This window comes from Tamandua tetradactyla, chromosome 17, assembly GCF_023851605.1.
Source record: "Tamandua tetradactyla isolate mTamTet1 chromosome 17, mTamTet1.pri, whole genome shotgun sequence".
In the NCBI taxonomy this organism is placed as follows: domain Eukaryota; kingdom Metazoa; phylum Chordata; class Mammalia; order Pilosa; family Myrmecophagidae; genus Tamandua; species Tamandua tetradactyla.
Genome location: NC_135343.1, coordinates 32,816,641 through 32,839,799, shown reverse-complemented (window position 1 = coordinate 32,839,799; position 23,159 = coordinate 32,816,641). Strand labels below are relative to the sequence as shown.

Sequence of the window (23,159 nt, the reverse complement as noted above, 5' to 3'; positions counted from 1 at the left end):
GAAGAAAGGGGGTATTTGGAAAGAAGGTGAAGTGGACAATTGAGGAGACAGATGAAGAAGCAGTATAGGAAAATCTGAGCATTTCTTGCACAGTCATTTGTTGACATTGTGTCAGCACAAGGACAAGCCTATCTTAAACTGGCAATGATGCATCTGAAATAGATTACTTAGCCAGGGAGACTACTGCAGAGAAGAGCCTGACCATCAACACTTGTTCATCTGACTTGGAGGAATAGAACACAGTGAGTTCTCCCTTAGCTGATCAGCCCCCCACCCATCAGGGGCAAACATGGAGATGGGAGACAACTAAACAGGACAGGTGAACTTTCATAAAGAGTTTCACAGCAGTCCATCTGCATCCTGTGTCCCTTCTTTTAAGAAAATTTGAGGTTTTGAGACTAGAGACTTGTGAAAGCTGATTTAGTGAGCTGACCGTATCCTCTGTTGTCAATTAAATGAATCGGGGGACAATATTTTAATTTAATTTTTGCTCATCATTTGCTCTATACACATTTTGGGCTTTATTCCACTCTGAGCATCCGTATCTGTTTTTTCTTGTTTTTTAGAAAATCGTTCCTCTTGACCTTCCAGTCTGGTCTGGTTCCTAAGTTACCTCTTCCCTGAAGCCTCTTGTCTCTGTTCACAGTGGAATTAATTTCTTTTGAGTTTCCATTGCAGTTTATCTGTACCTCTCTCATGACACACTTGTTATATTAGGGTAGCGTTATTTCTGGTCAGGCCTCATCTTCTCTACGAAATGATGGCTCCTATAGGGAAGCCTGTGTGTCACTTCTCTTTGTACTATTGTGGAGGCTAACTTGTTCTTTTGGGCATTATAGGCACTAGGTAGATATTTGTTGAATGAATGCATGAAAGAAGGAATGAATGGAATTTCTCCTGGGAACATATTTTGCATCCTGAGGCTCTCAGTTAAACAAACAAAATTGTCTTAAGACAATTTGTCTTTTTATGCAGCTGCCCTTCCAGTCTTTTAGATAAGTTCTACCATTCTAAGAGGTAAAAGCTTTAAGTGTAATAAAAATGTATCTAATTCACGATCAAGTGAAAATGCTTTGGGCCCAGAGCCAAAGAATATTATTGGACTGAACTTTTTTCAACACCCTAAATTTAACCAGCTGGAATTCTTTTTTTAAGTACCCTCCTATTCAACCTTTTGAAATGAAGGATTTGCCTTTTAGTGGGAAATCTGCATTTCAACACAAAGATGGAACACAGTGTCTTTGGCTTACTTATTCTTCAGAAAAGCAGTCTCCTTTTTGAATTATATGCTTTGCTTATGATAAAGACACAGATTGTGGAAAATTTTGTTTAGGCCTGACAGATATGCAAGTGGCTTGCATTTTTTGCATTTTTATAGATAGAGGGGGCATGAAGGATGTCATATCCTCCTCCCCCTTCATAGAGTGAATGCCTAGTTGATAAGTCTTAAAAGGTGAAATTAGTTGTTTCAGTAATCAAAGCTCAGAGAGGCTAGAATTGTCAAAAAAGAAAACAAGTTTCTAAATGAGCGAGTGATGTAATTAAAGTCATTGATAAAGTATTAAGGAATATAAGAACCATGAACAAGTTTCAGCAAAGAAATTCTCTAGTGTGGTATCCCTAGAATTCTTGCTTGCTTTTGTTTTTGTAGAATATTGCTATTAAAGACCATTTCGATTCAGTAAAACTACACCCAATGAGAAAGCAGTGAATGTAAGAAATGCTCTTGTAAATGCTCATTTCTAGAACAAAAGGGGATGAATTTTGACAATATCATAAGGTTAATTAAGAAGTCTGTTAGCAATGATAAAGCTGGCACATTTTTAGTTCAGATTGACATAACTTAAGACATGGGCATAACTAATGTTTGCTCTGTAATTCTCTGATAAGTCACAGAATCTGAGGGAGAAGAGCTGGCACCTAGCGTAAACGTAGGGTCAAGAGCTAGAAGCGGCTGACTAGAAAGGACATTTCAGTGGGTTTGTTTTCCAGTTAGATAAAGAAACCCAGACTCGCTGTGCTATTGTTTTATATGTGGCTTGAATCCAGTAATGTGAACAGAACTGGAATGGGTTCATTTGGGGGACTTCACAAACTTTCATGATACATTTTTAGTGTTGTCTAAAAGGCTATTTATTGTGTGTGTGGCAGGAGGATGATGTGAGAATCGTGGAACTGCCAGGGACACTAAGGTCCTTTATTTTGGCCTTTCCCCAAGACAGAGATCCCTTCTCCATTCTGACAGGTTCCCATCCATTCTCTTGAAGACCCAGAGTGAAAGGGAGGGCATGGCTTCACAACTTGCCCCTTTCTGCCTGGGGACAGATCTACTTCTTATGTGCACCTTCTTAATGGAAAAACAGGGAAGTTATATAAAAATGTATGTTTAAGAAAAAAGCATGTACACATATATGTTTTAGTGACTGGCAAACATCTGTGCATTCCTCTAGAAAGTCCTGGAGTTTTACCAAAACCCTGGTAAAAGTTGGGCTCCCAAAGCAGTCATGATGCATATTGGGAAAGATGCTTTGTGCTTAGCTATTTTGGAACATTTGTAAATTCACAGTATTATTAGAGTAGTGTGGCAAAATTACATGTCCAGTGTTTAGTTTCAGAAACAAATAGCATGATAATAGTTAAGAAATCTTTGAAATGTTCTTGAGGAAACCTAAAACTTGAGCTAGTGACCCTAAATTCAGTGGGGATCCCTTTGGGCTTTGAAGGTCTGCATCACATGAAAGTTGGTACCTAATGGTTTTGAAATCTGAAGTGACCAATGTATAACATTAAATAAACTGCTGGACTATTATCTATAGTTGGGGTAGACAAGGAAGACAATATCTCAAAGCCAATAAAAAACAATCACAATTTGTGGCAGATTTTTAATGAGTTGTGAATAAGAAATTCATTGCTTTTCATTCTGCAACCCCAATAATGCATGAGGCATTCTGAGACCCCACATGGAAATGCTGGGCCCAGAGAAACCTTCATACAACATAGCAGGTTAAAACACCTTTCACCAGACATTGAAAATGATCGATTCAGAAGAGGGCAACATGTCACTTCTGCGAGTGCAGGAGGGGAAGCCATATGTCCTGCTCCTGCTTCATCGGGCCGCACACTGCAGCAGCATTCTCAAACCCTTCAACGTCACTGAGCAGCGAGGACACCATTCGCTTGACATAAGCTAGTTTGAGTATTGTTTTATGCTAAGAGGGTTCCCTACTTTGAGGGTCAGCAATAGCTGATGAAAAGCCCGGACCTGTTTCTCTAGACTTGTCATCGAGGAGGATGGAATCTCCAAATCCATGTGGAAGAATCCATAGTGTTTTCTCAACTTTGAGCTGCCTTTGCCTGCTCCAGGCTTAAAGGAGGTGGGCCTAGGACAGAGGGACGAGAGTTCCACAGCCGATGGGGTCTCTGCCCAGTGGGCCCACTGTCCAGGTTCATCAAAGCTTCTGGCTTTCCTTCTGCCTCCCCTAACCCTGAGCCAGCACTTCTGAAACTTGGTGATGCATTAGTCACCTGGAGGATCAGTTAAATGCAGATCGCTGGGTCCCACCCCCAGAGTTTCTCATTCAATAGGTCTCTGGTGGAGCCTGAGAATTGCATTTCTAACAAGCTGCCATGTGGTAACTGATGCTGGTCCTGGGTCCAGAAAAATTGCCCTAAAAATACCACCAAAGAAACAAAGAGTGCATAGTCAGACCACCCACTTAACAGCCGGGAACTCCAGCACATCTTTCCCTGGGAAGAATTAAAATGAGGAAGGGAAGAGAAGAAATCCTCAACCAGGAGAAGCATCTCTCTCTCTCTCTTTTTCTCTCCATCCATCCATCCATCTATCATCCATCCATTTATCTATCTATCTATCTATCTATCTATCTATCTATCTATCTATCTATCTATCTATCTATCTATCTATCTATCTTTTTCCTCCCCAGCCGGGGAAGGCAGAACTGCTCATTGAGTTTGATGCTTAGTATTAATTGTGGTACTTCACTTTGCCTAAGCTGTGATGAAATAATTGAAGGCATCATAGCAAGAACTTAAACCCTAGGGAGGCTATTAACAATTTAGCATTTCCAGTTCATGTGGGAATGTCGAGTCTACTTACCAAGGAGAATATTATGGATGGGTGTGTTTAGCCAAAGAATCAGAAGAATCAGCTGGGATTCCCAATCGGTTTTGCTTTGACTCCCTTCCTAGAGAAAGAGAAACACAAATCTGAATCTCTCTTACAAAGACAATGTGCTCTTTTCCTCAAGAAAATAGCTTGTTAAGTTGGTAGAATGGTTTATTCCTCTTTACCTGGCTAATTCTGCTAGAGTCTGAGTCAGGGCAGACTGGAAACAGCAGGCTGAGTCAGGAGGAGCAGGAAGCAGAGAGGATGTTGCATTCTGATTTTGAAGCCAAGTCAGTTCATCGCCATTTGGAAAGCTCCACTTGACACCACTGGACTGGACTGTCCCCACAGAGCTAATTAAGGGCTGCCTAATGGGTCAGTAGAGAGAGACTCCTCCTTCTGGGCACTTCTTGGGCAGTGGAAACCAGGGGGGAAAGAGCAGAGGGGAAGAGCTGGATGCCCCAGGAGAGAGCACGGACCCGGAGTTAGGGGACTAATTCCAATCTTTGCTTTATGATGAACCATTGGTATAGACTTGGGGAATACTTAATTTCTCAAGGCCTCAGTTTCCGCATCTGTAAAATGAAGAGATAGACTTGACGATGTCTAATATTGTTTGCAATTCAAAAGACAAACAAAAAACCCATGATGCCAAATACTCAGGCTCATCCATATGAGACCCAGCTTTGTCCCATGGATGGCATGATGAGAACTGGTGCAGGCCGCTCCGTGGCTGCCACCATAGCTCGCCTTGCTCAGAGGATGGGTTTGTAGACGAGTTTGCCAACCAAGGGATATGTGCAAGCAGCTCGGCCTGGATTACATTAACATCTCCATTTCTTGCTGGAGGCTTATGGAAGCATCTCAGGCTTCTTTTCCCAGGATGGCAGGGAATCTGGAAGGGCCCAAGTATCTTGTTGCTTTTATGCTGGGGTCACAGAGAGACCTAGGTTGTGTGGATTGCCTAAGAAAAGGATTTTAGTCTTGGCAACAAGAAAACTTAATGCAAACCTGAGGCAAGAACAAGTGCAAAAATAGGAGTCTCAGATTTCTTGTTGAAAAATATTTTTAATAAATCTGTAGTTAATTTGACCCCGCCCTGTCAAGTCATTGAACATAAACAGTAAGATGAAGACATTCTTGGTTTTTAAGTCTCATCTCTCCTATCGGTTGGTTCATTCTGTGATTTTATTTTGTTTGGGGTCAGGGAGGAGGAAATGGCCGTGTAGGTAGTCCCAGGTCTGCCATCCAGCCTCCCTTCGCTGGCCTGGTAACCACAGATCTACACTGTTGGGGTGAGAGCGTCCACGAGCAGCACACCGTTGTCCCCACCAGGTCCTCATGAAAGGAAACCTTGTCCCACTGCCCTGGCAGTACTTGGCAGTGTGGCCGGTATAAGGAGAACAGGATGTATTTTACATTGGAGACCTGCTATCCTAGTGTATAACAGCAACACTTTTAAGTGCTCTTAATATTAAGCTAATAGAAAACATGCTCTGTTTACTCCGCATCAAAGCCTGTTTTTCTTCTCTCCCATGATTTCCAATCACCACCAACTCCAAATCTCTAGAACACGCTGAGCGTCTCCTACCCCATCTCCTCCGTTCTGTCTCCAGGTTGACATTCTGTGGTTATTCGCAAGCCCCCAGCAACAAATCGTATAATCCCTAGGCCTCAAAAACTCAGTATTTCCTTTCTCCCCAAAGTCTCAGTGCTAGAAATGCCTGATTTACTGCTAGATTTCAATTTATTAGCGTGAGAAGTCATTTTTTACCCCCTCATCAGAGCACCACAGAATACAGGAGAACGAATGGGGAAGTCACTTTCTCTGGGAGCTGCTGTTGCTGGCATATTGGTCCTTTTCTTGTCATTTCATGGCCTGGCACCTCACCTTCAAGGCGGACACTTGATCAAAGTTATTTTAACCCCAAAGGTCTAATGTTTATTGTCTGCTGCTTTGTTTCCACTGATAAGACCCTACAATGGGGCCCACCCAAGACTGAAATGCCTAAGGCTTCCCCACCATTGAGGATCTTTTCATAAACACAGGAGGAGAAGGCGGATGGGGCAAGGGGGGACGGAGGGCAAAGTGGGACTCTCTGCCATAAGAAACTCGCTTGTTCCTTATTTAGCTTATTGCTTTTTGCTTGGGCTTGTCTCGATAGTAAAGTAAATGTATGCATGGAAACCAGCCTTGCAGATAAACCCCCATTTTTCCAGCCTAACCATGATTTTACCAATTTCCCCCTTGCTATTTACACATCTCTTACCACAAGAAAATAATCAAATGACAACAAATAAACAAGTAAATGAACCAAGCGCTCCCCCCACCCCGCTGGGCAATACCAAAAACAAACCCCTTTCCTTTTGTCAAAAAAACAAAAATGTAAAACAGAACAAAACGGTAGGAAATAACTCACCACTATTCTTTTGTCACAGGCCTTGGGCCTGTTTACTATCTGCAAGGCTGCTGTAATGATGTTAACCTGTTTCAATGGAATTGAAATAATGATATCCTGTTTCGATGCACATTGTTTTTAGTTTTAGTGCTTGATTTTGGATTTCTTTCACAGATAAACTTCTGCACTGGAGGGGCCTCTCCTCCCCTCGTTCTGCACACGGAGCTCTAATCCCCACACCTGGGATGAGTGCAGAATATGCCCCGCAGGGTATTTGTAAGTTGAGCATTATTTCTTCTTCAAATGTTCATGTGTATAGAGATGAGAGTTTTTGGAAATTATTCTTACTTTTTAAGTACTGAAGGGCGTTACTTGCAAAATAGATTGGCACCCGCATACATATTATCCCATTTCTCATTTGCCACCCATTCCACGCTCCACTCAACCCCAGCAGTGACTTTCCCTCTCTCCCCTTTTTTTTCTTTCCAAACTGAAGGCATGGAGCTGACAGCGGCTTGTCCCTGTGGGTCTCCTGCCCTAGGTCTTGCCTGGTTCCATGGCTGGTGACCGGACATGGACACGTCAGTACGTTCACAGGGTCCATTTTATTGCTAAATGACCAGATGGCTCATTTAGGACTTGAAAGTTATCCATTGCATATGTCTTTGACCAGTGCCCAGAACCAAAAAGAGGACTACCCCCTTAATTAGTCAGCTTAAGGTTACTCCAGAATTATTCTAATGCATGTTATATATGCATCTACACGTGTACCGAAACACAGTACATTCTATATACATGGCATAGTATGCATCTACATATGTGTACATACATGTCTATATGTACATACGCACACACACATATAGTTTCCACTTATTTTCCCACCAGTTTTAGAGAGGAACACACAGCATTGTTGTCCAAATTCAAAGACTTTTACCACCACCACCATTCAACTACTTGTTGAAGTCAACTGTTATTTTGGGGATCTTTGAATGAAATTTAGATTTGAACGTTTATAAAAATGTTTTTGAAGATTGTTTTAGAAAGTAATATGGTTTGCTTCTTTATGTAGGAATGAATGGTATGAGTGATGCATGGCTAAAAAGTGGGGGTTGGGGGGTGGGCACGGACGGATTCCGTCCTGAACACCAAAAAGCAGATTCAAGAAAAAAGGGCAACATCAGATTTTTATTTAAGGAACGTTTCTTTTATTCTGAAAGTCAATGATGAATAACCTGCTGTTGGAATGGCAAAAAGAAAGAGAAAATGTCGTGGGAAGACAGGACCAAAGACCAAAGGTGCAAGATTGAGGCTATGCAGGGGACTGTTTTTAGATGGGAGGTAAACTAGACGTAACCCTCTTGTGAATGGTGTCTGCAGGGCAGGGCATTCACCCTGAGACCAAATTCAAAGCCAGGTGTTTATTTGTGTTAACTCCTAGGTAATCTTAGGTAACAAAGAGTTACTGTGTGAATTTCACAAGCCTTGGGTCCTGAGAGCTGGCTGGTGCAGGGGTTAAAAGCACCTCATCTGCACCCGGTCTTCCCCCTTTCCCCCATGCTGGGCCCCAGCCTGGGTTAGGTCACAGATTGCAGAAGATTTAGGGGGTTGGACTCATGGATTCGAGTCCCTACATGCTGGCTGGGTGGGGAGAGCTCTCCTGGTTTTGCTGGGAGTGCCTGGGGCCTGCACTTGGCTGTGGGAAGGAGCCTCCCTTGGAAAGGAGGGAAAGAAGGAAGTGGGGCAGTTGAAAGGAGGGTGGAGTTGAGAGGCCATGGGCTGCCTGTCTGAGCAACAGTTTAGTTCTCTGTCTTCTGCTTGGTCTTCCTGAGTTTGAGTTGATGGACGGGAATCTAGGAGTCTGGGACCCCTTGACTTCCCCCCGCTCCCCTCACAGGGAGGGTGCATAGTTTGCCCATGTGGTGGCAGGACCAGTTTAGGAGTGACCAGAACAAGGTATGTGTAAATGGGTTGTAGGGAAAGTTCTCTAGCAATGTTGACCGTCCACCTCTCCCCACTCAGCTGCATTAACCAGCTACCCTTGGCTTTCAGAGCCCATCCCCCCCACCCCCTCCTGCCCACCTGGGAACCACTCACGTGATTTAAAATGGTTCCCCCCTTCCTGCCTTCTGTAACCAGAGCTCCTTTCTGAGCGTGGTGAGGCCTGGATTCAGACCTTCCCCTGGAAGCCGTCTGGGCCTGTAACGTGGTTAGTCATTACTTCCGGTAATTAATCAAGCCTGGTAGTAATGAAAACTCACATTCACGTTGTACCTGATAGTTTACAGACAGCTTTTATAGACTTCCGTCTGAGTCTCACAATTCTTTAAGTACTGCTTCTGCACTCATTCTACAGATGGAAAGACCTGAGGCTCAGAGAAATTAGACGACAGTCCCAGAATCACAGTTAGTAAAGAGCAGAGCTAGGATTCTCACCTCAGACCTCCTTGTTCTAAATCCCAAGGCTTAGACCATGTGACTTTTCAGTGTTGGTGACAAACTAGAGATGGGGTCATTCTTTCCCATAAAAGAAAATGAAATGAAATGGCATAACATCCAGTGGGTGGGCTAATAGCTGATTTTAACCCTTTCAGTTCCCCAAGTTCCCTAGGCTGGGGGCTGGCGCACAGTTTATTGCTCTAAATCAAAACAATCTCCACGAATGCCCAATGAGGCTCTCAAATTGAGAGGTTGATTTTCATCAGAGTAAATGAAGAATATTATTATATTTTACACGTCAATAAATCAATGGAGCCCTAATTTTGCCACGCAGGAAATCAATTCTGGTCTTTCTAAACCATCAAAGATGTTATGAACAAAGTAATTTCACAAATTATGGCAAGTAACACATTTATTGATGGCTGCAGTTTAGGAATTTAGAATCTGTGAGCACTGTAATATAATATGTTGCACTGGCATGAGCTGAGTGAAATACAGATTATATAGTGAAACTGTAATGCATCATTTGCTATTAGTGGACTGGTAATAATTACCAGTTTCAAAGCAGCTCTTTCCATGTAATCTTTAGTCTCAATCGTAACAGCCCTTCTCATTGACATTATGATTACACTAGCTGCCCTCGCGATCTAGAATATCTATTTGATGGGAATACTAAAATGTGATAGTGAAAACTGTATGTTGTATGCTCATTATAAGATAAAATGCCATTTTCTCTGACCTGCCGTAGGAGAGAGAGGGGAGGGTGACATCACAATGTTAACAGACTGTAGGACGATCACATAACTGGCTCTGAAAAAAGGAAATTTAGGGAGCTCAGGGCAGCAAAATAAAATGGACTTTTCTCGTTTAAGCCTTTCTGTAAAGATACCAGCGAGAACCGTGATATAATGCTGATGCCACAGGCTTTGGTATTTATCGATGGCCACCTTCACGGTGCCTGTGACACCAGCTTCACTCATCGGGGATCCAGAACCTAAGCCTCAATGGAATATTCTAAGATGCGACATGATTTTAAAGCGTTTGCAGTGACGAAAGTGTTAACGACTTGCTTCAGCTGATGAATCTCCTTTTTACTCACCCAATTCAGAGTGTCAGGCTAAATGTGTGATAATAATGCAGGGTCCTAGGGGGGCAAAGGAGAAAGCCACGGAGGGTCACAGGAGTGGGAACCAGGTAGTGTTTTCTCTGCTTATTTGGGACCCAAGTCATTGTTCAACAACAACAAAAAATTTATGAAAATACACCCAGTGATGCTTTTTATTTCCCTTTGAAGAGAGGAGGCAAACAAAAATAGGCAGATAATGTGATACTAATGTCAGCATTTTCTTTCGAAATCTTTCTGCCTTTTTTTTTTCTTTCCCTTCCACATTAAGCAAATGTTTGAAACCTCATTTTGGTATCTTATCATCTAATCTTGTTAAAGAGATTTACCCAGGAGTGGGCTCTATTGAGTGAGATTATAAATGCATTGTAAAGTAAATTACAAGGTCAGGATGGGAGTCCATTATCGCAGACAAGTGCTTGAGCAGGGCTGGCTTGTTTTGGAACCTGTGTTTGGGGCCCCTGAGAAGACCCCGCCAGCGAGTTTCTTTCTGACTGGCTAAATAGAGGAATCATATAATTGATTAATTCCTCATCCCCTCTCTGTAGCTCCATGGTGAATTTTTTCCCTTTTAAAAAGTTACTGACGAGCCCTGGCTGTGGCCTGAAGACACTCCTCTCGCCCCTCATTTATAAGGATGTGGGGCGGGAAAGTTTATTTCCATTTGTGTTTTATACACTTTTTCTTTTTCGGAATCCTGGAAGTTACTCATTTTTCTCATCCCAGACTTTCGGCCACCAGCGTTTATGCCCTTCTTTATGTTACAGTTGACTGGTAAACTGTTGGTTAGTTATTCCCTGGGTGTATATGTATTTCTTTAATTTAGCTATCTCTAAAAATAAATGATTGTGAAATCAAGCTGGCCCCTCTCTGCCAAAGTGGCATTTACTGCTCTCGGGTTCTTTTCAGCGAAAGAGAAATAATGTGACTTACGCAGGGCCCCTCTCCAGACGGCTTGGCCACTGGCCAAAGAGTTGACTAGCTGAACTGTATCTTTCTGTTTCTTTCTCAACTGGAGCTGAGTCTCAGCCGAGGGCGCAGGATGTTGTATAATTTGGTTCACGTTGTTAGCCTCTCAAAATAATGAGGAGGAGGCTAGTGTAGCATTTCCCAGCCTGCTGCCTGTCGTGGTGCTGGCTGCTTTAACTGTTCCTGAAACTAGGATGCCGGGTCTGCTGAAGTTGGCAGCAGCCACTCTTCCCAACTTCTCTAGAGTTGTGTTTGTTTGACTGGGGGACAACTCCTAAAGATTGTTTAAATCTGAATTAATTTCTTCTTTTGAGATTTTCACAGTGTCCCTTGAGATAAAAAAAAAAAAAAAGGGAATCTCCCTCCCGTGAGGTATCGTGGAACCAGAATTGGGACTCACTGATCCTCACACAGGCTGGGAGATGAGACTGTTCCTATTCTCGCTTCCAGGGAATTATGTTATAGGTGCTTTCTCAGTTTTAACAATTAGTGTGTTGCAGGCTAAGATTCAAAGCATCGCTAGGGAGAGAGTGAACTGCAGTGAGTTGACCTCTCTTTTCTGGAGGCTCTATGAAATGATTGTCCGTTCAGAAAGCCCATCTGCCGTGGGGAGTGGGGGTGGGGGTGGGGGAGTAGAATGATTTCAGCATTTAGGAAGCTGAAAAGCTTCCGTTATGTCACCTTGTCCAAGTCCCTCATTTTAACAGAAAAGGCAGCAGAGGTTCAGAAAGATGCAGTGGCTTGCCCCGCACCACAGCTGATAGAAGATGGCAAAGACCGGAAGAAGTCTGCAGACGTTACCTAGGATGTAGGACTCCTCATTCCCAAGTTTGAATTGGTCTAGATTTTTCTGCCTTGGAGATCGGATTTAAAATGCTTTGAGTTTAGTGGCAGGGAGACTGATTCAAAAACTCTCTCTTGGGCACCCACCACTAGATGTGTGCGGCACCATGTAGGCACAGGGCATCTGTCCTAGGGGGCCTGGGCCCGGGGGATGAGGGGTGGAGGGCAGGGACTAGGCTGTAGGTGGAACATGAAGAAACAATTGCTGATGCCCGCCTTGGTGATTAAACATTGATGTTGGTGTTGTATTATTTTGCAGGTAAAGATGAGCCCAGCAGCTACACATGTACAACTTGCAAACAGCCATTCACCAGTGCATGGTTTCTCTTGCAACACGCACAGAACACTCATGGATTAAGAATCTACTTAGAAAGCGAACATGGAAGTCCCCTGACCCCGCGGGTTGGTATCCCTTCAGGACTAGGTGCAGAATGTCCTTCCCAGCCACCTCTCCATGGGATTCATATTGCAGACAATAACCCCTTTAACCTGCTAAGGATACCAGGATCGGTATCGAGAGAGGCTTCGGGCCTGGCAGAAGGGCGCTTTCCACCCACTCCCCCCCTGTTTAGTCCACCGCCGCGACATCACTTGGACCCCCACCGCATAGAGCGCCTGGGGGCGGAAGAGATGGCCCTGGCCACCCATCACCCGAGTGCCTTTGACAGGGTGCTGCGGTTGAATCCAATGGCTATGGAGCCTCCCGCCATGGATTTCTCTAGGAGACTTAGAGAGCTGGCAGGGAACACGTCTAGCCCACCGCTGTCCCCAGGCCGGCCCAGCCCTATGCAAAGGTTACTGCAACCATTCCAGCCAGGTAGCAAGCCGCCCTTCCTGGCGACGCCCCCCCTCCCTCCTCTGCAGTCCGCCCCTCCTCCCTCCCAGCCCCCGGTCAAGTCCAAGTCATGCGAGTTCTGCGGCAAGACGTTCAAGTTTCAGAGCAACCTGGTGGTGCACCGGCGCAGCCACACGGGCGAGAAGCCCTACAAGTGCAACCTGTGCGACCACGCGTGCACGCAGGCCAGCAAGCTGAAGCGCCACATGAAGACGCACATGCACAAGTCGTCCCCCATGACGGTCAAGTCCGACGACGGCCTCTCCACCGCCAGCTCCCCGGAGCCCGGCACCAGCGACCTGGTGGGCAGCGCCAGCAGCGCGCTCAAGTCCGTGGTGGCCAAGTTCAAGAGCGAGAACGACCCCAACCTGATCCCGGAGAACGGGGACGAGGAGGAAGAGGAGGACGACGAGGAAGAGGAAGAAGAGGAGGAAGAGGAGGAGGAGGAGCTGACGGAGAGCGAGAGGGTGGACTACGGCTTCGGGCTGAGCCTGGAGGCGGCGCGCCACCACGAGAACAGCTCGCGGGGCGCGGTCGTGGGCGTGGGCGACGAGGGCCGCGCCCTGCCTGACGTCATGCAGGGCATGGTGCTCAGCTCCATGCAGCACTTCAGCGAGGCCTTCCACCAGGTCCTGGGCGAGAAGCATAAGCGCGGCCACCTGGCCGAGGCCGAGGGCCACAGGGACACTTGCGACGAAGACTCGGTGGCCGGCGAGTCGGACCGCATAGACGATGGCACTGTTAACGGCCGCGGCTGCTCCCCGGGCGAGTCGGCCTCGGGGGGCCTGTCCAAAAAGCTGCTGCTGGGCAGCCCCAGCTCGCTGAGCCCCTTCTCCAAGCGCATCAAGCTCGAGAAGGAGTTCGACCTGCCCCCGGCCGCGATGCCCAACACGGAGAACGTGTACTCGCAGTGGCTCGCCGGCTACGCGGCTTCCAGGCAGCTCAAAGATCCCTTCCTTAGCTTCGGAGACTCCAGACAATCGCCTTTCGCCTCCTCGTCGGAGCACTCATCGGAGAACGGGAGCTTGCGCTTCTCCACGCCGCCCGGGGAGCTGGACGGAGGGATCTCGGGGCGCAGCGGCACGGGAAGTGGAGGGAGCACGCCCCATATTAGTGGTCCGGGCCCGGGCAGGCCCAGCTCAAAAGAGGGCAGACGCAGCGACACTTGTGAGTACTGTGGGAAAGTCTTCAAGAACTGTAGCAATCTCACTGTCCACAGGAGAAGCCACACGGGCGAAAGGCCTTATAAATGCGAGCTGTGCAACTATGCCTGTGCCCAGAGTAGCAAGCTCACCAGGCACATGAAAACGCATGGCCAGGTGGGGAAGGACGTTTACAAATGTGAAATTTGTAAGATGCCTTTTAGCGTGTACAGTACCCTGGAGAAACACATGAAAAAATGGCACAGTGATCGAGTGTTGAATAATGATATAAAAACTGAATAGAGGTATATTAATACCCCTCCCTCACTCCCCACCCGACACCCCCTTTTTTCACCCCCCCTTCCCCATCGCCCTCCAGCCCTACTCCCTCTAGGATTTTTTTCTAGTCCCACGTGATTTAAACAAACAAACAAACAAAAACAGAAATAACCGAAGCTAAGAATATGAGAGTGCTTGTCACCAGCACACCTTTCTTTTTTTTTTTCTTTTTTCTTTTTTTCTTTTTCTTTTTATTTCCTTATGTTCTCACCGTTTGAATGCATGATCTGTATGGGGCAATACTATTGCATTTTACGCAAACTTTGAGCCTTTCTCTTGTGCAATAATTTACATGTTGTTTATGTTTTTTTTTTTTAAACTTAGACAGCATGTATGGTATGTTATGGCTATTTTAAATTGTCCCCGATTCGTTGCTGAGCAAACATGTTGCTGTTTTCAGTTCCGTTCTGCGAGAGAAAAAGAGAGAGAGAGAGAAAAAGACCATGCTGCATACATTCTGTAATACATATCATGTACAGTTTTATTTTATAACGTGAGGAGGAAAAACAGTCTTTGGATTAACCCTCTATGGACAGAATAGATAGCACTGAAAAAAAAAATCTCTATGAGCTAAATGTCTGTCTCTAAAGGGTTAAATGTATCAATTGGAGAGGAAAAAAAAGGCCTTGAATTGACAAATTAACAGAAAAACAAAACAAGTTTATTCTATCATTTGGTTTTAAAATATGAGTGCCTTGGATCAATTAAAACCACGTTGATGGTTCTTTCTACTTGTTATAAACTTGTAGCTTAATTCAGCATTGGGCGAGGTAATAAACCTTATAGGACCTAGCATATAATTCTATATTGTATTTCTCACAACGATGGCTACCTAAAAATATGACCCATTATGTCCTAGTTAATCATCATTTTCCCTTTAGTTTAATTTCTTAAACAAAACTGATTATACCAGTATAAAAGCTATTTTGCTCCTGGTGAGAGCTTAAAAGAAATGGGCTGCTTTGCCCAAAGTTTTATTTTTTTTAAGCGATGATTAAATTGAATGTGCAACGTGCAAAATCCCTGAAACACGATTAAGTACACTAGCAAGGAATTCATTTTGTGAAGACACTTGCTTTAAATAATGTCTTTGAAAAAATAATTCTGGCACTAAAAGAAATAGATCCAGATCTACTTGGTTGTCAACTGGACAATCAAACAATAAACTTTAAGACCTTGTATACCATATTTAAAAAGAAGAGGCTGACAATAAGGTTTGACCGAGAGTAACAGAGGAAAAAGATATGTGATTTATTAGCACAACATGGTACTATTTGCCATTTTAGACTAGAACAGGTGTATAAGCTAATATTGATACAATGATGATTAACTATGAATACTTAAGACTTGCGTTTAATGTGACATTCTTAAAAAAGAAGAGAAAGAATTTTAAGAGTAGCAGTATATATGTCTGTGCTCCCTAAAAGTTGTACTTCATTTCTTTTCCATACACTGTGTGCTATTTGTGTTAACATGGAAGAGGATTCATTGTTGTTATTTTTATTTTTTTAATTTTTTCCTTTTTATTAAGCTAGCATCTGCCCCAGTTGGTGTTCAAATAGCACTTGACTCTGCCTGTGATGTCTGTATCTTTTCTCTAATCAGAGATACAGAGGTTGAGTATAAAATAAACCTGCTCAGATAGGACAATTAAGTGCACTGTACAATTTTCCCAGTTTACAGGTCTATACTTAAGGGAAAAGTTGCAAGAATGCTGAAAAAAAAAAATTGAACACAATCTCATTGATGAGCATTTAAAAAAAAAAATTAAAAAACTTTGCCAGCCATTTACTTGACTAATGAGCTTACTTACTTGGACGCAACATTGCAAGCGCTGTGAATGGAAACAGAATACACTTAACATAGAAATGAATGATTGCTTTCGCTTCTACAGTGCAAGGAATTTTTTGTACAAAACTTTTTTAAATATAAATGTTAAGAAAAAATTTTTTTAAAAAACACTTCATTATGTTTAGGGGGGAACTGCATTTTAGGGTTCCATTGTCTTGGAGGTGTTACAAGACTTGTTATCCATTTAAAAATGGTAGTGGAAATTCTATGCCTTGGATACACACCGCTCTTCAGGTTGTAAAAAAAAAAAAAACATACATTGGGGAAAGGTTTAAGATTATATAGTACTTAAATATAGGAAAATGCACACTCATGTTGATTCCTATGCTAAAACACATTTATGGTCTTTTTTCTGTATTTCTAGAATGGTATTTGAATTAAATGTTCATCTAGTGTTAGGCACTATAGTATTTATATCGAAGCTTGTATTTTTAACTGTTGCTTGTTCTCTTAAAAGGTATCAATGTACCTTTTTTGGTAGTGGAAAACAAAAGACAGGCTGCCACAGTATATTTTTTTAATTTGGCAGGATAATATAGTGCAAATTATTTGTATGCTTCAAGAAAAAAAGAAAAAGAGAGAGAGACAAAAAAGTGTGACATTGTACAGATGAGAAGCCATATAATGGCGGTTTGGGGGAGCCTGTTAGAATGTCACACCGATGGCTGTCATAGGGATTGTACATATCCTTTTTTGTTCCTTTTTCCTGCTGCCATACTGTATGCAGTACTGCAAGCTAATAACGTTGGTTTGTTATGTAGTGTGCTTTTTGTCCCTTTCCTTCTATCACCCTACATTCCAGCATCTTACCTTCATATGCAGTAAAAGAAAGAAAGAAAAAAAAAAGAAAAAAAAAACCAACAACAATGTTTTGCAGTTTTTTTCATTGCCAAAAACTAAATGGTGCTTTATATTTAGATTGGAAAGAATTTCATATGCAAAGCATATTAAAGAGAAAGCCCGCTTTAGTCAATACTTTTTTGTAAATGGCAATGCAGAATATTTTGTTATTGGCCTTTTCTATTCCTGTAATGAAAGCTGTTTGTCGTAACTTGAAATTTTATCTTTTACTATGGGAGTCACTATTTATTATTGTTTATGTGCCCTGTTCAAAACAGAGGCACTTAATTTGATCTTTTATTTTTCTTTGTTTTTATTATTTTTTTTTATTTGAATGACCAAAGGTCATTACAACCTGGCTTTTTATTGTATTTGTTTCTGGTCTTTGTTAAGTTCTATTGGAAAAACCACTGTCTGTGTTTTTTTGGCAGTTGTCTGCATTAACCTGTTCATACACCCATTTTGTCCCTTTATTGAAAAAAAATAAAAAAAATTAAAGTACACAATGTAAGCTTCTTGTGTCCTCATTTGACACACTCTGTAAATTACTTTCAAGAAAATAATAACAGGTTTTAAGAGAAGGCCAGTCAGTCTTTTTCAGGATTATTTCTATGGGCATTTTGATGCATGTATTATACCCTAAAGGAACATAAAGTACTTGCTATATTAAAATAGACACATCTCAGACCATGGAAATAGTTTTCAGGCTTTACAGTTCTAGAATAATTTTCAAGAAATGAAAGCTGTTTTTCAGTCTGATGTTGAAAACTTTTCCTCCATCTCTTAGCAGTAGTCCATTCAGATATAAATGAAAAACGTGTGGTAGTAGCATCTTAGACTCTTACTTCCTTTGGATTTTTGTGCTGTTCTTGTTGTCTAAAAGTTCTTCTCTATTTTCCCATCCCTGCCCTGTCTTAGAACATGATGTAAAAAAAAAGGAAAAAAAAGGCTTTAAAAAAATCAGCCCTTTGGTCTCCACATACAGTCTTCATATGAAAAGTAACCAATTATTTATAAGCCACTGCCCAATTCTAAATTATAAATAAACCACTCCCTGATTCTAAAAATTCAGAAACAAAGGTATCAGGTTAAAAACAGAAAGAAAGAAAGAAAAAGAAAGCAATCAGGAGTTCAGACAGATTTGGCCTAATCTGTAGAAATCAGCCTCTGGTTCCGAGTTGTAGGGTGTTGTGCCTTGTAATTCTGAGATCCCCCAGGAGCCCTAGATTTAACAGATACTTTTATTGGGTTTTCCCTGTAAATGGAGGCTGGGAATACCCTTCATTTATCTTTCGACCAACCAGCAGGTTTGCGGGGTGTTACGCAAGCATTGTTTTGGGAAAGCGAGTTAGGTCTTTCTTAAAGACCTCCTCAGAGATCCATGTTGCCAGTTTTCCAAATACTGCATGTTACAGCCTCTCTTTGCTTTACTAAAACACTTACCTCTGTGATACCGTCTCCTGTTCCCAGTGCACATGAATGGATAGAGCATTGTTCTGATTTTTGTAAAAAACAAAGCAAAAGCTGTTCTGTTGTCTTCTTGTGGTAGCATTTTTTCTTGTTGTGGCTCAATCCCTATGCCCTAGTACCTGCTAGGTGGCCTTTTCATGTGATGCCTTTTATGTGAGGCAAGAATAGGGTTATCTTTCTAAAATAGAAAGTAGGTATTTTTTTCAAAGCCAGATTGGGTGGGGAGTAGAGAGAGGGGGCCGAGAGGGATGTGGCAGGAGACAGGGTGCTGGGGAGCAGTGTACAGGAGCTGGGATGGGACAGGACATAGGGAGGTGGGACACTTGCTAATTATCAGTGAACTGAGAGACGACGAAGTTGTTTTAGATTAGGTTGTTTCGAAACTGAATCTAAACTGCTGTCCAAGACAGATAAAAATATTCGCTGATGCCAGGGTTTTAGACATGGCGACTTCTACCTCACCATATTAGATGTCCATAAAACCCCTGTGTCCCTATTACGCTTTTATTAGCAGCCATGAGGGGCAGCTGTGCTGGCTTTATATACAGGACTCACTCAAATTTCTCAGTATATGATGCTCTTAGTGTAATTAGGTTTTGCATTCTGACAGAATCAAAGGTGAATGCCGTAGACTTGTAAGCTCAAATTTTGTAAATAGAATGGGGAATGAGGAGGGGGGCAAGCATCTGGTGATAAATCACAGATTATGTTTGATTTACATGGTCCCAGAGTTAAGTAAATTCACTGGGAGACAGATTCTTCAGTTTACTTAGTCTCCTGACTTACTGAAGCCCTCTTACAAAATAGTTGTGAAGCTGAGTGAATAATAGAAGTATGAAAACCTAGCCAGTAAGAATAAACCTTGTAAATGACATCTTGTTTCTGGAACCCTAAAATTAAGAATCTCAGTGTAAGGTAACATTAAAAAAAAAAAATTTCCAACAGAAGGGTGAATTCATGATTTTTTTTTTAATGCGGAAACCTTAACAGTATTCAGAATTCTCAAATAAGTTTTTGTGATCCCCCCTGCTGTGCTGATGTAGTGTTCTCTACACACCTGAACCCCTGATGCTTAAAATGTTCCTTTTTTATCCACATTTTGAAAACATCTTAATAAGCAGGCATACAATCAATCCTATTTCTCACAGATTTTAACTCAGAAACTCTCCCAGTGCAGGTACGACCTCTTTACAGAGACCACTCACTATCCTCCCTTTGTTTCAGGCCTACAAAAGGGCTGAAAGCAACACATATTAAAGGTTGCTAAGAAGTGAGGTGAACGCACGGGCTCTTCATTTGTACTAGCGTGAAGTAGTTGTGTTTTTCCCAGGGCATTCTGTGGATTTAACTGTTTATTTAAATACCATTTTTGTATGTACAGTAAGTACCTATTGTATATATTTATAATGTTTGAAGTGAGACTTTGACAGGAAGTTCGGGGGGTTAGATATTGCAATTGGAGGAATCAGGAAATGGGGTGATTGTTCACACTGAAAGTTTGCTAAAAGGTACTGGGATGATTTCAAGGTAATAATAACTCCTTTCCTGAAAAGGAGTTGGGAAGCCTCAGGCCCCATAATGTCCTACTTCAAGTTTTAACTCAAAGAGTGAGGGAGGAAATACAGTGTTTTCTTTCTTAAAGTTCCTTTCCTCTGCACACACAGACACACACACGTGCACACACACATGATTTCTTATGACTGTGTCGTAACTGTGTGTTCTCCATTGCGATTCTGTTACTCCATTGTCCCTGGGCCTGGTGTGGTCGAGAATGTCCCCATCCCATTCTCTTTTTTTCAGACAACTTTCCACTTAAAAAAAAAAACATTGGGAATTCAGCTGGTATGAGGATGGGGTTGGCAGTGTTCTTTAACCCTGCTTAAAAAAAAATGCTTTTTTTTTTTTTTTTTAAAAGACTGTTGGCTTTTAAAAAGTAGGAGCCACTTAGAAAATTTTCCCGACTGTCTCCTAAGACCCTGCAGCTTTCCCAATTAAGAATAAACGAACCCGTTTGAGAGATATGGGACGTCAGAGCACAGGATGGAACTGGGATTGTGTACATTTATTCCAGGGCTGCAGCGACAAATTGTAGACACGGGTTGTTGGGTATGCACTTTTGCTTGCTGTCATCTTGTTATCCCATTAGCCCGCTGTTTCATTTATGAAAGCACACGGCCAGTGAATCGGCCTTTAGAGGGATGGGCCTGTTTCTCTCTCTCTCTCTATTTCCCAGTGTCATCTGTGGCCATGGGATGCGATTAGTTTTTCCCTTCCGAATGGGAAAGGAGACCAGTACAGTCCACGTGGGTTATTGTACTTACGTACCCAAACTCGGCTGAACACAACTCAACGGTTGATCCAAATACTGTTTTTCCTTTCTGTAAAGTGGCAAAGAGCATATAAAGGGAGCACATGTCATAGGAATTTTATAGAGACAGCAGAGCTGGCAAGTTAAGCAATTTCCCCAAGTCTCTTCTCTAAAGTGGGACCCCCATCTCCCCCCAAGCCCCATAGGAGGCTGTGTTTTTAAATGCCCCTGAAGGTAGTACCTGCCCATCCAGGTGCTGTACATTCTCTGCGGGGGGCCTTAAATATGGCAGCAGGCCTGACAAAGGGGTTTGCTTGGGGTATCCGCTGGAAGGGCCGCAACGACAGTGACTTAGGGCTGGACTGGGAATGGGTTTCCCCAGAGCCCACCTGGACACAGCAAGCCCCTCATCCCGGGTCTCCACTGCTCGCACGCAGGGAGGGTGGGGGGTGGGGGAGGCGAGAGAGCAGCTGAGCGCCAGACCCCGGGCCTCCTGCGGCGCCGAGTCAGGGGACAGGAGCCCCCCCCCGCCCCCAGCCCCTGCTTTGGGTCGCCATGGCAACGAGGTCTGGTATGCCACAGTGGTAGCCGTCCGCCTCGCACATCCGGACTCCCGGTTCTGCCGCTCAAGCCAGTGCACCCAGCCCGGGAGGAGCCCCGGAGGAAAATAACCACTCCCTCCTCCCCTTCACCACTGCCTTTCCCCCTTACAAAAGGAAAAGGAAAAGGAAAAGAAAACTGCATGTTTGAAAGAACCTCCAGGCAGTTTTTTGGTGCAATTTGGGAGCAACTCATTTGGGGTTCGGGTTTCCTCCTCAGAGATTTGTTCGCCTCTTGTAAATCTTTGGCTGCTTTGACGTTGAACTTGATGACATTTCATGTTTTCGTTGTGCTGCTTTTACATCAATTTTGATTTTTTGTTTCTTTATAATTTTTATTATTTAAAGAAAAAAAAAGCCCCCTCCCCTCCCCCCTCCCCTATGCTCCTCAACCAAAGGGACTATTTCCTACAGGTTTGCTCAGTCGTAAGGGAAAGTGTTTCCCTCCAGGTGTGTCCGGAGTTTATTAGGACCCTCAGATGATTGGGTGGGGCGGCCTGGGTCCCTCGGGGGAAGGAAGGGAGGGAGGCGTGGGAAAGTCAGCAGCGATCAGCGATCCTGGGGGTGGGGGTGGGGGAGGGAAATTGAGTTTGAAATCGTGCTTAAGATTCCGGTGGCTCAACCTGTGTTGGATTTCAGTTAAAATTTTGAAACGCTAGTTAGAGAACAGAAAAATCACTGGGCCAAGTCACACCTGTACTTTTTTTTTTCCTCCTTCCTCTGTCCCCAACCTCTTTCTAGGTTCTTCACACACCCCCATTCGGCGTAGTTCCCAGAGAGCTCAAGATGTGTGGCAGTTTTCGGATGGAAGCTCGAGAGCCCTTAAGTTCTGAGAAAATATGAAGTCCCCAGGGGCGGGCTGGATGCTTTGCAGCCCAGCCGACATCAGCGTGGTCTATCATCCTGCTAGTTTGTGCTGTTTTCTGACAGTAGCCTCCAAGAAGCTGTTGTGGGAAGGCAGAGTCCTGCAGAGTCCTTCCTGCCTGGGCCTTGCAGGGCCATTTTATTTATATTTTTTAATAAAAAGTAAAAACTCAAAAACAGACCCACCTTGGAACAGTGAATCAGCCCCGTATAGAGGGCCCATGGGCTGTCCCTGCCCTGGGTGACATCCCCGCCCTTTTGGAACCAGCCAACCCAATTACCTGTATTGTGGAAATGAGCATGAGCCCCCAGCCCCTTGTTTCTATACATTCTATGTTGTCTTTTAAAAAGTGTGCTTAACATTGACACAATAAATGTTGGAGCTTTAGGTGGTGTTTGCTTGTTCTTTCCTTTATAATGCTTGTACGACAGTGCAGCTGGGGATGACTGTATTTCCGTACCCGTTTCCTACAGATAGCCATAGGGTGGGTAGGAGAGGCAGATGTGAGGAATGGGTCGGAAGAAGTGGAGAAGGGGAAATAGGTGACTGCTTATCAGATGGCATAAATTTTCAAGGAGAATCAGAATGCGAAACGGGAATAAATCACAGCAATATCATAATTAATGCAGTAGTGGCATTGCTGTTTATTAATGCTGAAGTGTGGCTTTCTTAACTGGCCTTCGTAGAATTTGCATACCATTAAATAATGCATACCATGGCACGTGGAATTCTGTTCCTCAAATATATGCTTTCCGAGGCTACGATGCAGGATTTGAATTTGTCTTTTAATCTAATTCAGCAAAGATAACGTCACTGGGCCAGTGGTAAATCTCAAAGAAGGCGATAAATACCAGTAGTTGCTTATTAAACATTCTAATTTTAGGCTTCCAGACATTTGGCAAATATATCTTTATGTGGACAAACAAACAAACATATCCCTTGTTATCTATACCAGGCAATTTGGGGCAAATTTTTAAAGGGGAAACATTATAAGAGGAAGGAAGTTCACATCAG

General features: G+C 43.3%; 1 protein-coding gene and 1 long non-coding RNA gene across 12 annotated transcripts in view; one reads left to right on the top strand and one right to left on the bottom strand.

Annotated features, from left to right (window-relative positions):
- BCL11A (BCL11 transcription factor A) overlaps positions 1–22,532 on the top strand; it is a 97,986-nt gene extending 75,454 nt beyond the window's left edge. For 4 of the 11 annotated variants that reach the window (XM_077134287.1, XM_077134288.1, XM_077134293.1 and 1 more), the window contains 2 exons: positions 6,700–6,801; positions 12,156–17,806. In XM_077134287.1, the coding sequence (XP_076990402.1) occupies positions 6,700–6,801; positions 12,156–14,176 (2,123 nt within the window). In that variant the 3' untranslated portion in view covers positions 14,177–17,806. Of the gene's footprint in view, positions 1–6,699; positions 6,802–12,155; positions 17,807–22,021 lie in introns of those variants that run through there. The other 7 variants (XM_077134296.1, XM_077134294.1, XM_077134289.1 and 4 more) reach the window with 7 other exon arrangements.
- LOC143660858 (uncharacterized) lies at positions 2,878–21,204 on the bottom strand. The gene is made up of 6 exons (XR_013164286.1): positions 20,923–21,204; positions 20,699–20,751; positions 14,424–14,619; positions 4,312–4,701; positions 4,118–4,205; positions 2,878–3,668 (listed from the first exon to the last, which is right to left on the bottom strand). It is a non-coding gene; the product is annotated as an uncharacterized LOC143660858 (long non-coding RNA).
- Positions 22,533–23,159: the final 627 nt, after the last annotated feature.